This window comes from Orycteropus afer, unplaced genomic scaffold (genome assembly GCF_000298275.1).
Source record: "Orycteropus afer afer isolate SDZICR_OR568_19922 unplaced genomic scaffold, OryAfe1.0 scaffold00157, whole genome shotgun sequence".
Taxonomy (NCBI): domain Eukaryota; kingdom Metazoa; phylum Chordata; class Mammalia; order Tubulidentata; family Orycteropodidae; genus Orycteropus; species Orycteropus afer.
The window spans coordinates 193487-207726 of NW_006921744.1; the positions used below are offsets into that span (position 1 = coordinate 193487).

General features: G+C 36.8%; 1 protein-coding gene across 1 annotated transcript in view; it reads left to right on the forward strand.

Annotated features, from left to right (window-relative positions):
• Nucleotides 1-14240, forward strand: part of KPNA3 (karyopherin subunit alpha 3) — a 169955-nt gene that overhangs the window by 147265 nt on the left and 8450 nt on the right. The window contains exons 7-10 of the mRNA XM_007946346.2: nt 4021-4106; nt 7703-7789; nt 8159-8328; nt 9876-9920. Coding sequence (XP_007944537.1) covers nt 4021-4106; nt 7703-7789; nt 8159-8328; nt 9876-9920 — 388 coding nt within the window. The remainder of the gene's footprint in view (nt 1-4020; nt 4107-7702; nt 7790-8158; nt 8329-9875; nt 9921-14240) is intronic.

Sequence of the window (14240 nt, forward strand, 5' to 3'; positions counted from 1 at the left end):
TAGATGAATGGGACCTTCTAAAAATTTTTATGTGCTTCCAAAGACTTCTCCAAAAGAGTCAAAAGAGAACCTACAGATTGGGAAAAAAATACTTGGCAATGACATATCTGACAAGGGATTTATCTCTAGAATTTATAGAAAACTCCAATACCTCAATAACAAAAAGACAAATAATCCAATTAAAAAATGGGCAGAAGACATGAATAGATAGATACTTCACCAAGGAGGATGGATATTCAGGTGGCCAACAAACATATGAAGAAATGTTCATGATCATTAGCCATTAAAGAGATGCAAATCAAAACAACAATGAGATACCATCTGCCCCCAGCACTAGTAGCAAAGTTCAACAAGACAGAAATAACAAATGCTGGTGAGGATGCAAAGAGATTAGGACTCTCATACACTGCTAGTGGGACTGTAAAATGGTACAACCACTGTGGAAAGCAGTATGGCAATTCCTTAAAGAGTTGGAATTAGAAATACCATTTGATCAAGCCATTCTATACTAGGTATATATCCTAAAGAAGTGAGAGCCATGACAAGAACAGACATATGCACACCCATGTTCATCGCAACACTATTTACAATAGCCAAAAGATGGAAGCAACCTAGGTGTCCATCACCTGAGGAGTGGATAACTCAGTGGTTACATGCACACAGTGGAATACTATGCAACCCTAAAGAATAATCTAGAATCTGCAAAACACCACATAACGTGGATGAACTTGCAGGACATTATGCTGAGTGAAATAAGTCAACCACAGGACAAATATTGTATTAGGCTGTTACCGTAAAAGGCAAGGAAAGGTTTATCTATGGAAGGAAATTTTCTTTGTTGGTTACCAGGGGTGGGAGGGGAGGGGAGGGAACACTGTTAGATAGGTAGAGCTAAGTATTGATTTGGGTGAAGAGAAGGGCATTGTACCAAATGTGAGTGATCAACATGGTGGCATTGAGGAAGAGGAAGACATAGAGAGGCACGTGGGAGGTACAGACAACAGAGATGAACCTGTTTGCACATACAGTACTATGTTTTCAGTGGAGGTAAATATGAGTGTATGGGTGGACAGGCAGAACTATTAGGTATTTCTATGAAGTGGGGAGTGTACCCAAGACCATGTAGAGGGTTGGCAGATAGTGGTCCTATAAGTGTATTTGTATGATCTGAATTCCCAGGTGTATAGTAGAGCTGACAAGGGACAAGGTTGTAGTCACTTCTTGGTCACAGCCAGCTACCCAGAGGGAGTGAGTAGTTGAACCTGTGGCCTCGGGACCATAGCCACAGGGGACGTCAACTCAATTAGCATAACATACTACACAAAACATTGTTCCACCTCCTACTTTGGCAAGTAGCGACTGGGATCTTTAAAGGTTGCAAGCAGCCATCTAGATACAACGATGGGTCTCTCCTCATCCAGAGCAAAGAATGAAGAAAACCAAAGATTCATGGAAAGAATTAGTCCTAGTGACTAGTATACCATGCGATCCGCAGGTTCTACAACTGTGAGACCAGAAGAACTAGATGGTGCCCGGCTACCACTGTCAGCCACTTGTAGAGAGAACTATGTAGGAGATCCTGGATAGAGAGGGAGAACAATGTGGAACCAAACTCAGAATCATTTGGGGGGTGGGGGGACCAGGTTTGCCGGTCTGATAAGAGCCTGATGGAACCACTGAGACTATGGCCCCCGGCTGCCCCTCAGGCCTGGAATTGAACTTACACCTGTGGCTTCCAGCCAAACAAAAGACAGGGCTATGAGTTAAACATTTCCTGAGGTAGATACACTCCTTGGAGAGAACAATCATAGGAGAGAGAAGGGCTCTTTATGCACAGGGAGACAGTTCTGGGGGCAGGAGTGCTTGGAGGGATGGACACAGGGAAGAGGTAACTATCAGGAGGAAGTGGGATGGGAGCTGTTGCATTGTGGTAAATTGTGGTCAGTGTCATGAGACAAAGGGTATGTGAACTGATGTATGGAAAGTGAATTTGCTCTGTAAATCTTCACCCAAATCACAATTAAAAAAAAAAAAAGATAAGTTTTATTTCAGCCTTTTGAAAAAATAAATTCCTTCCTACTTCCACCTTTAGGGCCCATTTCTTGTTCTTGCTCTCTTTTTTCTTTTTGTGGTTTCTAGTCTTTGGCAAAGACTCATTTGTGTGGTATATCTGTGAAACGTATGTACAGAAAAGTATTTTGAAATATGTATGTGTGTGTGTGTGTGTGTGTGTGTGTATATATATATAATGAATAATTATAAAACACAGCAAAAATAGAAAATTGTCAGTGGTTTGAATTTCACTTATAGAATTTGTTATGGGAAATTGTGTTACAGTGTAAAAGATAGAGACTTTTGAGCTAACTAGACCCTGGTTTAAATCCAAGATTTGCTATTGACCAAAACACAAGTGGCTTTGGATAAGTCACATAATCTCTCTGAGCCTCAGATACTTCATTTATGAAAAATTAGGTGGTTGTAAGAAGCGGAGATAATACATACAAAATACTTACACAATACCGAGCTTATAATAGTATCCATTTATGATTTGTTTATCTCACTCATTTTTTTCTGTATCTTCTATTTTTTTCTTTGTTCATATGACCTCTTAGAAGACTTTGCATGGTTTTTTACTTCTATTTTTCTCATCTTTCCTTTTTCTCACTTAAGGCCTTATTTCCAGTATTTTGCCTAATTAGACTAACTTACTAACCCTTTCTCCTTTAAATGATATATACTACTACCATCTTGACCTTACTGTCCTTTTACTTCTCCCCTGCCTCTGATAGCCTTGTATTTCCCTACTTTCTACCAAAATTCATCATGCATTTCCTAATTGCTACTCTGTATCTTTTCGTCTAGTCTGTCCTTTAAACCTGTAGAGTGTATTTTCCATTTTCACTGTTTGCTGTGTCTCTCACATTCATTCTTCTTGACACCTTTTCCTTCTTGAATTCCTTTGACCTTTTGATACTAACATCCTAGCTCTCTTTCACCAGTGTTTACATACTTTTCTTCTAATTCCTTAACCTTTGGTTTGCCTTAGTTTTGCTCATCACTGTTCCCTCCCACCTTGGTATTCTACTTAAGGGAATTTATATTCTTCCATCTATCTATCTTATCTCAATGTAGATAGTTTTCTGTGTCTTTTAACAAGCGCATCAGCCTATAACCTTTTTCATCCACTTGTCATACTGTTGTCTCTAACATTATTTTCTTTACTTCCCTTTTCTTTAGCAGCACCCAATACATACTATGTATATAGAATAACTTCCAAATTTTGAAGCCTAGGATATGGTGCACACTCCCCCTTCCTGCAAACACAAACATGTGCTTAGATAACCTGCCTGCTACTTTGATCCCTTACTGTATTTTTGCATCTCTCCTTGGCTTCTGCTCTTGGTCTTTCCCTTGCCATCCATACACATCATGATTATTCCACCCATAATACCTTAATTTCTACTTCCAGCTGTCAGTGCTTTCCTTTTTCTATTCATCTTTGAAAAGCCAGTTCTGTTTTCACTTTCTTTGTAAAGTCTTTCATCATTGTTCCAAATTATAATGATCTCATCCTGTCAGCAAAGTTATGCAGCCTTATAATATCTCCAGTATGAAAAACTGATAGTTTAGTGGAATCAGATGGGGTTTTAACTGTAAGATCAGTCTAGAGGCTGTAGCAGTAATTCACATGGGATGATGAGGACCTAAACTAGCACAATGCTATTAGGGGTGATGATATAAACGTGGGAAATACTTAGGAGGTAAAATTGGCATGACTTACTAATTAGATGTGTCTATGGGAAAGGAAGGAGTCAAGGAAATAATGGCTGGCTAAAAGTTACAACTACAGACGGAGATAAAGAAGCAAGTTTATAGTGACCGAAGGCTTTGAGAGCTAATAAGACATTCAAGTGGGGATATCCAACAAGCATTGGATATAACAAGGCAAAATTCAAGGGCAAGATAAAAAATAGCCATACAGATCTGAATTTAAATGGTAATTTTTTTCTTTTCCCCCAGTCCTTCATTACAGTTTGAAGCTGCCTGGGCACTAACTAACATAGCATCAGGAACTTCTGCACAGACTCAAGCTGTTGTACAGTCTAGTAAGTAATTCACTCCCTTACTCTCTGGATATTTGTTTGTTTTTTTAATGATGGCAAGAAATGGAGTTTTGTGACAAAGACTGAATTTTAGTTTGCAGCATTTTTAAACTGGTGAATTTTATAAGTTACTTTTTATGATTGTTAAGTTACCAATACCTATCATTAATCTTTTATTAAATAATTTTACTTGTGGTTACTAAAAAGTGAATAGATTTTTATCTTTTTGGGTAGAAGCCATTTCCTAATAACAGGGCTTAAAATCTCTGTTTCTAATACTTCCAAGGTCCAGAGTGGCTTGTATCTCTTAGCTTGTAATGTGTGTGTGTGTGTGTTACATTTATTTATATATATATATGTGTGTGTGTGTGTGTGTGTGTGTGTGTGTGTGTGTGTATAATTTTGGTTACCTCAAGACTGGGCTCACTATTATTGGTGTGTTGACTCAAACTGACAAAAGCTCTTTGAAAAGAACTAGATGTCACCAAGTACATTGTCTCAGTGTGTGAAACAGTTGACTTTGTGTGGGACTCAAGATGATTTCAAGTAGTATATGGTATAATAAGTTACATTGAATCATGCAGTAAGAATATATTCCCTTTTATTTTTCAGATATTTCAATAATATCAAGGCGAAAGCTTCAGTTAGGTGTTATTTGTAACAAAAAGAAAATAGACCTTAGGCTAGGGCTCTCAGTAGAGACCAGTAGGTATAATTTAATAACAATGTTTTGTTTTCATTGTTTATTTTTTAGTTATCTTATGTTTGATGAGAAATTATCTTTGTCTTCTGTTTACCAAACTGATAAATAAAATTACTTAAGTTTTAAAAATGTGAGTCAGTTGAATCCTTCATACATTGCACATGTGAATGTAAAATACGGTCCAGCCACTCTGGAAAATGGTTTCTCAAGAGGTTAACCATAGAATTTTCATCACTTAATTTTGCTCATGCAGTACTAAGAGGCAGTCATTAAAACAAAACAAGAGAATACTGCATGGTTTAATCAGGAAAAGTATGTGTCTAGGTTATATCCTTTCACCATACTTTCTCAGTCTATATGCTGAGCAAATAATCTGAGAAGCTGGACTGTATGAAGAAGAACACGGAATCAGGATTGGAGGAAGTCTGATGAACAGCTTGCGATAGGCAGATGACATAGCCTTCCTTGCTGAAAGTGAAGAAAACTTGAAGCACTTACTGATGAAGAACAAAGACTACAGATTTCGGTGGATTACACCTCAAAATAAGGAAAACAGAAATCCTCACAGTTGGACCAGTTAGCAACATCATGATAAACAGAAAAGATTGAAGTTGTCAAGATTTCATTTTACTTGGATCCACAATCATCACCCATGGAAGCAGCAGTGAAGAAATCAAATGGCATATTACATTGGGAAAATCTGCAAAAAACCTCTTTAAAGTGCACAGAAGCAAAGATACCACTTTAAGGACTAAGGTATACCTTACCCAATCCATGTTATTTTCATTTATCTCATATGCATGTGAAAGTTGGTTGGATAATAAATAAGGAAAACCAAAGAATTGATGTGCTTGAATTATGGTACTGGCAGAGAATAGTGAAGATACTATGGACTGCCAGAAGAACAAACAGATCTGTCTTGAAAGAAGTGTAGCCAGAATGCTCCTGAGAGGTAAAGATGGTGAGACTTTGTCTCACGTACTTTGGACATGTTATCAGTTGGGCCAGTACCTAGAGAAGGATATCATGCTTAATAAAGTACAGGTCAGTGAAAAAGAGGAAGACCCTCAGCAAGATTTGACACAGTGACCTCAAACATTGCAATAATTGTGAAGGTGATGGCAAGACTGGGTAGTGTTTAGTTCTGTTGAACATAGAGTCACTATGAGTCAGAACTGACTTGACAGCACCTAATAATAACAATAGAGTTTTCATATGACCCAGCAGTTCTACTCCTATGTATATACCTAAGAGAAAAGAAAACATATGTCCACACAAATACTTGGACACAAATGTACATGAATATTCATAACATTGTTAATAATAGTCAAAAAATAGAAATAACCTAGATGTGTATAAGTTGATAAATGAATGAATAAAATATGGTGTATTTATGTAATGCAGTACTCTTCAGCAATGAAAAGGAACAATTTACACAGGTGAATTTTATGTGTTATAGATTGAATTGTGTCCCCCCCAAAATATGTGTCAACTTGGCTGGGCCATGATTCCCAGTATTTTGTGGTTTTCCTCCATTTGTGATATGATATAGTTATCTTCCATTTTGAGATCATAATCTCTGTATGTTAATGAGGCAGGATTATGGGGTTTTTGTGTGTTTTGTTTTTTTTTTAGGGTGGATTGTATCTTGAGTCAGCCTTAAAGGAGTGCATGACTCAGGTTCCATCCACCCTTACTCAAGTCATACCCTTGCTTGAATTATACTTTTTATCTTACAAGAGATAAAAGGAGAAAGAAGCAGAGAGAGAGGAGAGACCTCACTGTTACCAGTAAAGAAGAACCAGGAGCAGAGTGTGTCCTTTGAACCTGGGGTCCCTGCACTGAAACTTCCTAGACCCAGGGAAAGATTACCAAGACACAGAGAGATTGCCAAGGAATACCAGGCCCAGAGATGTTGAAAAGAAACAAGGACCTTCCCCAGAGCAAGCTTTCCCCTAGAGCTAGCACCCTGAATTTGGACTTCAGTGTCCTAAACAGTAAAAGAATAAATTTCTGTTTGCTAAAGCCATTAACTTGTGATATTTCTTTTATAGCAGCACTAGATAGCTAAGACAGTAGTATGTAAATTATATCCCAGTAAAGTTGTTAAAAGTGAATCAGTTTTATGAAAATATTAAGTAGATAATGCAGGTAATACACAGATAATGGAAAAATATTAGAGATAGTATGCACAATTGAAACTTAAGGTGAAGATTATGCTGAGTTTCCTGCCAGGAAATGGGTGTGATACCCATGTTTCAGGATTTGGGGAGGTAGTTTAAGTTATGTAAAGTGTAAGGGCAGTCTGACTAACTGGCCATGGTCATGGTACAAGACCAGGTAGTGTTTCATTCCTTTGTGCATGGGTTTGCTCTGAGTCAGGCAGACTCGACAGCAGCTAACAGCAACAACAACAACAATGTAAGGATTATAGGACAATTTATTTTAAAATAGAAATTAGACTTGATATGGGATTAATTTTTTGATAAATCTTGTATCAGGGATTGAGATTACATTGACTAAGTATTACATTTTGAGGTTACGTGTTTGGGGTAGAAGCTTTTTTTCTTTTATGCATTTTAGGAAAAGTTTCATGCTGCTATTTTCTTTGAGTTAATGATATAATAGCAGCCTTTAGATACTGTCAGTTTGTGTGTACTGGAATGTTGGTAGGGGAAAATACTGAAATTGATTTTTGTTTTAGGCTGAAGTCATTTGTCACATTTATTAATTTCATTAACTATAATTGAGCAGCTGCAGTATGCCAGACTTTGTGTATTTTATCAACTTATTTAGGTTGAAACCTATAAACTGTTTAATATTTTGCCATTATAAATATTATTCTTTATTATAAAATGTAAGTATTTATAAGTGTAAATATTTTTCTTTATTATAGATGCAGTACCTCTTTTTCTGAGACTTCTCCATTCACCACATCAGAATGTTTGTGAACAAGCAGTCTGGGCTTTGGGAAACATAATAGGTAAGTTGCATTTAGGTTTGAGAAGACTCCAATTAAGAATCTTAATTAACTTTTTTCCTACATTGGCATAGCCATTATACACTATGTTTCCTCTAAATTTATTTTGGCTTGACTGTCTTCCTGCCTTGTAAATACTAACTTAAAGTGGTACCTCTTTGGAAAGGATAGTAAGATTTGCTATTAGGACTAATAGGTTAAATTTCATGTCCCCAGATCAAAATCTAGAGAAACAGCAACAGTTGACTGTGCCCTTGACTAATGGTGAGGAAACATAGAACATCAGTGTCCCAACATGAGCCATTGCATACATTTCAGACTTCCTCATCTTGAATGTAATTTTTTTTTTAAATACAATTTTCATTTCTGTAGGTGATGGTCCTCAATGTAGAGATTATGTCATATCACTGGGAGTTGTCAAACCTCTTCTGTCCTTCATCAATCCCTCCATTCCCATCACCTTCCTTCGGAACGTCACATGGGTCATTGTCAATCTCTGCAGGAATAAGGACCCCCCACCGCCTATGGAAACAGTTCAGGAGGTAAATGAAGAATTGTAAAGGCCCAATGGTTTATTTTCCCTATGTTTATGCTTTAGTTTTTCATGCATGGGGAATGAATAACACTTACACTGATTTTATTGCAGGTATAAGATTTTTTAAGTAAGTTTTCATATTTATTTTTAACTCCTATGAAATAAAAGTTGAGTGTCTAACGGCACCTGAAAGATTGTCTTGAATTATATTGAGTCTGTCCTAATTCTTCATTTTTAACAACTATGTTTATAAAAATAAAACAAAAAATTCAAACAAAAAAATACAAAAGGAGAAAGAAAAAAAATCAGTTTAATTACTACTACATTGCATTGTTGATTTAACAATTATTAAATAAGGTGTTTCTGTGGATGAAACTAGCATACTTACATGCAAATGTTCTTGATGAATTTGCCTTAAGTCCAATTGAAATTTCCCTTTATGTCTAACAAAATTAACATTCTTAAAAATGTGACATAGAGTTATCCACTGTTTTGCTTTCTGTGGTTTTAGTTACCCACAGTCAGCTGTGCTCCAAAAATACTTAAATTGTGTGTCCTTCTGAGTAATGGGATAAAATCTTGTGCCATCTCCCATTCGGGCCAGGAGCTAGCTTCCTTCCCTTCTGCTGGGCCTAGAAAACACAGTTGGGTGATAACCCTGCCTGCCTGGGCAGCATCAGTCGGGTACCTGTCATATGTATGTATAGGAAAAAATAATGTAGATAGAGTTCAGTACTATCTACGGTTTCAGGCACGCATTGGGGGTATTGTAGTATAACTCTAGCAGATAAGGGGCACTACTGTACTATGTGGTAAATCTAATGAAAGGAAGAAATTTTACATATCTGATTTGTAAATAGATTTAAGTATTTTAAGTTTATAAAATTATATGTAACTTTTATTCACTTGACTGTAGAGAAATGATGTCTTTACAATAGCTTCTGCTATCTTTTGTTTTATGGAAAGGGTTCTGAATGTGATTCGCCTCCACTCATCCACCTCTACTTTCTTCCCCCAGATTTAAAAAAAAAAAAAAAAGAAAGATGTGTAAGGTCCAAACTCAAGAAATAAAGCTTTATACTTAGATACGTTGGTTATAATTTTCTTGACTAAATTTGTGGTAAAAACTTTAATTTGAATTAGTAACATATTAAATAAAACCATATTTTTACTTTATGTGCGTAAGTGAGATGATAATGGCAGTTTTAAGAGTATCATTTAAGTAGCTATACTGTTAATACTTGCATCTCCATTCTTTCCACTTGGCATTGTATGTTGTAAGAAAGTTTATTAAAAATGAATGTTTTTCCTCTAAGGTACATTAATCTCTGACATATTTATTTGGATATTTTAATTGAATATCCAAAATATGCTTTTAGTGTTTTAGAATGATCTTACGAAATTTTCATTTTTTAATTGAAGAGATTCCAACATATATAATGTTGTCCTTCTTGCCCTACAAACAGTATTTACTGCTTTTTATGTAGCAGTTTATTTTTACTAAGACATATTCATTAACTGTAGTGTTACTTACTATTTATCTTCTTTCCTTAGATTTTGCCAGCATTGTGTGTCCTCATATACCATACGGACATAAATGTAAGTAAACAGAAACTTAGATTTGAGATTTTGCTCTCAAGAGGACTGGAGGGGTAATGGTTTTGTGATATGCCTTAGAGAAAATTAGTGCCAGTATTAGAGCTGAGGCAATAAGAATGAAAATGCAAAGAGAGACTTTAAAAATATTAAATGATAAAATTTGGTGGGTTTGGTATGGGTGGTGAAAGAATTGAGGAGTGAAAAGTAATACCCAGCTTTCTAATTGGAATTTTAGGGTATAAGGCAACAGAAAACAAGAATAGCTGCATAAAAAGGTATGAAACAATAGGAATGGCTTGAGAATTTGAGTCAGTGACAACCAAGAATGCTGGAAAGAAGCTGAGTTAGAATGTGAAGATAGTTAGGCTGGGTTTTGTGCCTATTTAGAAGGAAGGCAAAATACTGACCCTGAGAACTAGAGGAGAAATTTGGACCAATTCAGATCAGTCTGTGTTCATGTGCTTTCTGTTTATTTTGCTGCTTAAAATTAATTTGCAGTGGGAATGAATTGGTTTTCCAACCCTTTCTGTAGTTGTTCTTTGGCTTGATGTGCCTAGATAATTTAGAGTGTCCTCTAAAACATTTAATACATAGCTAACTGATTTTTCCACTGATACAAATGAAATTAGCCAGTTGTAGCAGATTGTTTACATCTGAGGCTTGATTATTGGTGATGTTGGTGATTATTGAGGGTGTATCAAGCGTCCCCAAGACTACCCTTCAAATTCAGTGATTAGTTAGAAAGTCTTAAAGAAGCGTTATACTTACTATTATGGTTTATTGTGGTTCGTGAATTTTTTTTTTCTTCGCATCTTTATTCTGCTATATATTGTATCCTTCCAATGAGTTTTTAGATCAAAATTGGCCAAGGCAGAACACTCATAGGGCAGAGTCCAGAAGAAGCTAAACACAAGCTTCTAGTTGTTCTCTCCCAGTGGAGTCATAATAAGAGTGTTTCTCCCAGTATCAATGTGTGACAATATATGTTATCAACCAGGAAAGTTCACCTGAGCCTTGATATTCAAGGTTTTTATTGGGGATATAACATATAAACATGAGGCACCCATATGACTGAACTTAGCTACTCAGTCTGCAGCCACAAAAAGATCATACTGATACAGTATGGCTTAGTGCCCCAGGCAAGCAAAAATGAGACATTTACTATCGTGTACATTGTTAGCATAAGCTATTTTTGGCTTGGCCCAAGACTTCATATATTGATATGGTTGATGTGTTTAGCTTCAACTTTCATATTGTTTTATATTCTAATTTCTGTGTGTTTATTCTCTATTTAGTGTGCTTTCTTTGCCCTTTTTAAAATTTCTTTTGGTATTTAGGAAGGTTTGTGTTTTTGTTCCAGTAGCTGCCATTTTGTTGTAATGCCCTTTTCTTTTTAAGCGTGTGGCTCGACAGTTTTAAATGCATTTTTGGACACCTGTTTTACCTGTGCAATGATTGATGAACTCTTTCTTCTTTCACCCTTCTCTTCTCAGTTTTGAATCTGTAAGGTTATGTCTTTTGCCACATTTGGGAGACTTTCTGCCGTTATTTCTTCAAATACTTTTTAGGTCCACCTCTCCTTCTAGCACTCTGGTGACAGTGGTAGTAGATCTTTTGTAATTATCCTCCAAGTCCAGAAGGCTTTTGTCCATTTCTTTTTTTTTTCCTTCTCTTGTTCAGATTGGATGGTTTCTGTTGCTGATTCTGTTTTTGAATATTTTTTCTTCTCATCTTCATTAATATTTAATCCTTCCAGTGAGTTTTTCAGTTCAGTTTTAAATCTTTTTTTCAGGTTTAAAATTTCAGTTTGTTTTTTTCTTTATATTCTCTATTTCTTTGCTGTTACTTCTATTTTTCTTGTTTCAGAAGTGTTCAGAATTGCTTGTAGAATGTTCATAATTGCTTGTTGAGCATTTCAATGAAACTTTAAAATCCTTGTCAGATCCTTGTCAGATAATTGCTAAGATTATGTGTGTGTTGTCTCAGTGTTGGTATGAGGCCTCATTACACCTGGGCTGGCTGTTGGATAAGCTCAGCTAATAGGCACAGCTTCTGTCTTGCAGTTTTTAAAGTTCCAGTATTTCTATTTTTCTAGGACAGGAAAAACATTGACAAATTATTATTCCACTCATGTCCTTACATTTGTCTTAATCTTTGATCTACAGCGAGCTATATTAAATGCTCAACATGCGTTTTTTCACTGAAGTTTTCCTAGTCATCTCTTGATGACTCCTCTGCTTACAGGGGTTGACAAACCTTTTCTGTGAAGGGCTTGTTGTTGTTGTTGTTGTTAGTTGGTATGGAATCAGTTCAGACTTGTGGTGATCCCATGTCTGCAGCGTAGAACTGCTCCATAGAAAGGCTGTGACCCTTTTGGAAATACATCCTCAGTCCTGTCTTCCAAGGCTCCTCTGCTTGGGCTAGAACTGCCAAGTTCTGGGCTAGTAATCAAGTGCTTTTGTGCCAACAGGGACTCCTACAAAGGGCTATATAGTAAATATGTTAGGCTTTGCAGGCCACGCGTTTTTTTTTTTTGCACTGTGTAGCTCTGCCTTATAGTGTGAAGTATCCATAGATAATATGTAAATAAATTAATGACAATGACTGTATTTATAAAAACAAGCAGAGCTGGATTTGCCCCATGGGCTATAGTTTGCCAAACCCAGCTTTAGTAGCCATCTTAGGAAAAGTTTGTGAGTATTTTCTTAGTTCTCGCATATATAACTATTTTTCTATAGCCTGGTCCTTAGCTTACGTTACCTTTCCTCAAGTTTCTTGAAAGTGCTGTTTGATAGAGTTGCTTTTGAGAAGTCTGATTCCACCCTAACTTTTTTACTCTTATATGTAATTTGATCCTTTTGCCTGGAGATTCAGAGAACTTGTTTCTTTGTTTAAAGAATAATGGTTTTTCTAGGATATGGTGCCTTTAAGCCCTTCACTTCCCTCTCTCTTTTCAATACAGGTAAGGGGGTGGAAGCCCACACAAAAATTGGAATTTAATTTTTTCCCTTCTTACACATTATTTGAAATTTGTAGTGTTCTCTAATTCCTAACATTGCTGAAGATGTGGGCTATATGTAGTTTTATTTGCTTTTCTTATTCATCTGTTTTTGTAAGGGAATGTGGAGAGATTTGAATTTAGGTAGCTGCTATTACCTTAGAGCTACAGGATGTCTTTATTAATAATAAATATTAATAATAAACATCTCTGGATTTCACATAGAATAAGACTAGTGCTTCACATTTCTTTGTGTAAACAACAAGGAATGCCACAAACTTTTTGACCTTGAATGAGTCACCAAACCTCTGAGTCTGTTTTTTATTTGCAAAATTAGGATGGGCATAGGGTATGGTTTGTACTCCATATTCCTCAGCTGAGGACGTGTTTATGTGTTAACTTCTGTAGTCTGAAAAATTAATTGTATTGTTAATAAACATGTCTGAAAACTCCTTGAGTAAACAGATCATCTTTTTGGCCTCTTTTAGTAAGGAGCCCTGCTGGCACAATGGTTACATGCTCGGATGCTTACCGAAAGGTCCGAACCACCAGCAACTCCATGGGAGGAAAGACCTGACAGTCTGCTCCGATAAAGATTACAACCTAGAAAACCTTATGGGGCAGTTCTGCTGTGTCCTACAGGGTCACGCTGAGTCGGAATCAACTCGATGGCACACAAAGCAGACTTGAAGTATTGGCCTCATTCTCGGTATAATGAATGTGATTATTAGGTACCCAATTTGTGGAGCAAGGAGAATTACTTTTCTGCCTGTTTTCAAATTCACCTATCTGATATATAAATGCAGACGATGGAGGAAAAATTATCACAGACTTCTGTGTCTCTTTTTATTAAGAGTAGGCTAAGGTAGGCATTGGGGAGCTCTGGTAGCATAGTGCCTAAGGCACTTGACTGCTAACCAGAAGGCTGGCGGTTCAAACCCACCAGCCACTCTACTCCTTGGAAGGAAGGTTGGGCAATCTACTTCCGTAGTGATACCGCCTTGGCAACCCCAGGAGGGGTCGCTGTGAGTCGGGTCTGACTCGACGGCACTTAACAACAGCAACGACAAGGTAGGCATTGAGAGCAAGATGATGATGTTATTATGTGCCTCATAGCGACCCCTCCTTGGGTTGCCGAGGCGATATCTCTACGGAAGTAGATTGCCCAACCTTCCTTCCAAGGAGTGGAGTGTCTGATAGGTTTGAACTGCCAGCCTTCTGGTTAGCATAGCAGTCAAGTGCCTCAGGTACTACGCTACCAGAGCTCCTTGAGAGCACGATACCTACTACTTTATCACGGAAGCAGATATTATTGCCACCAA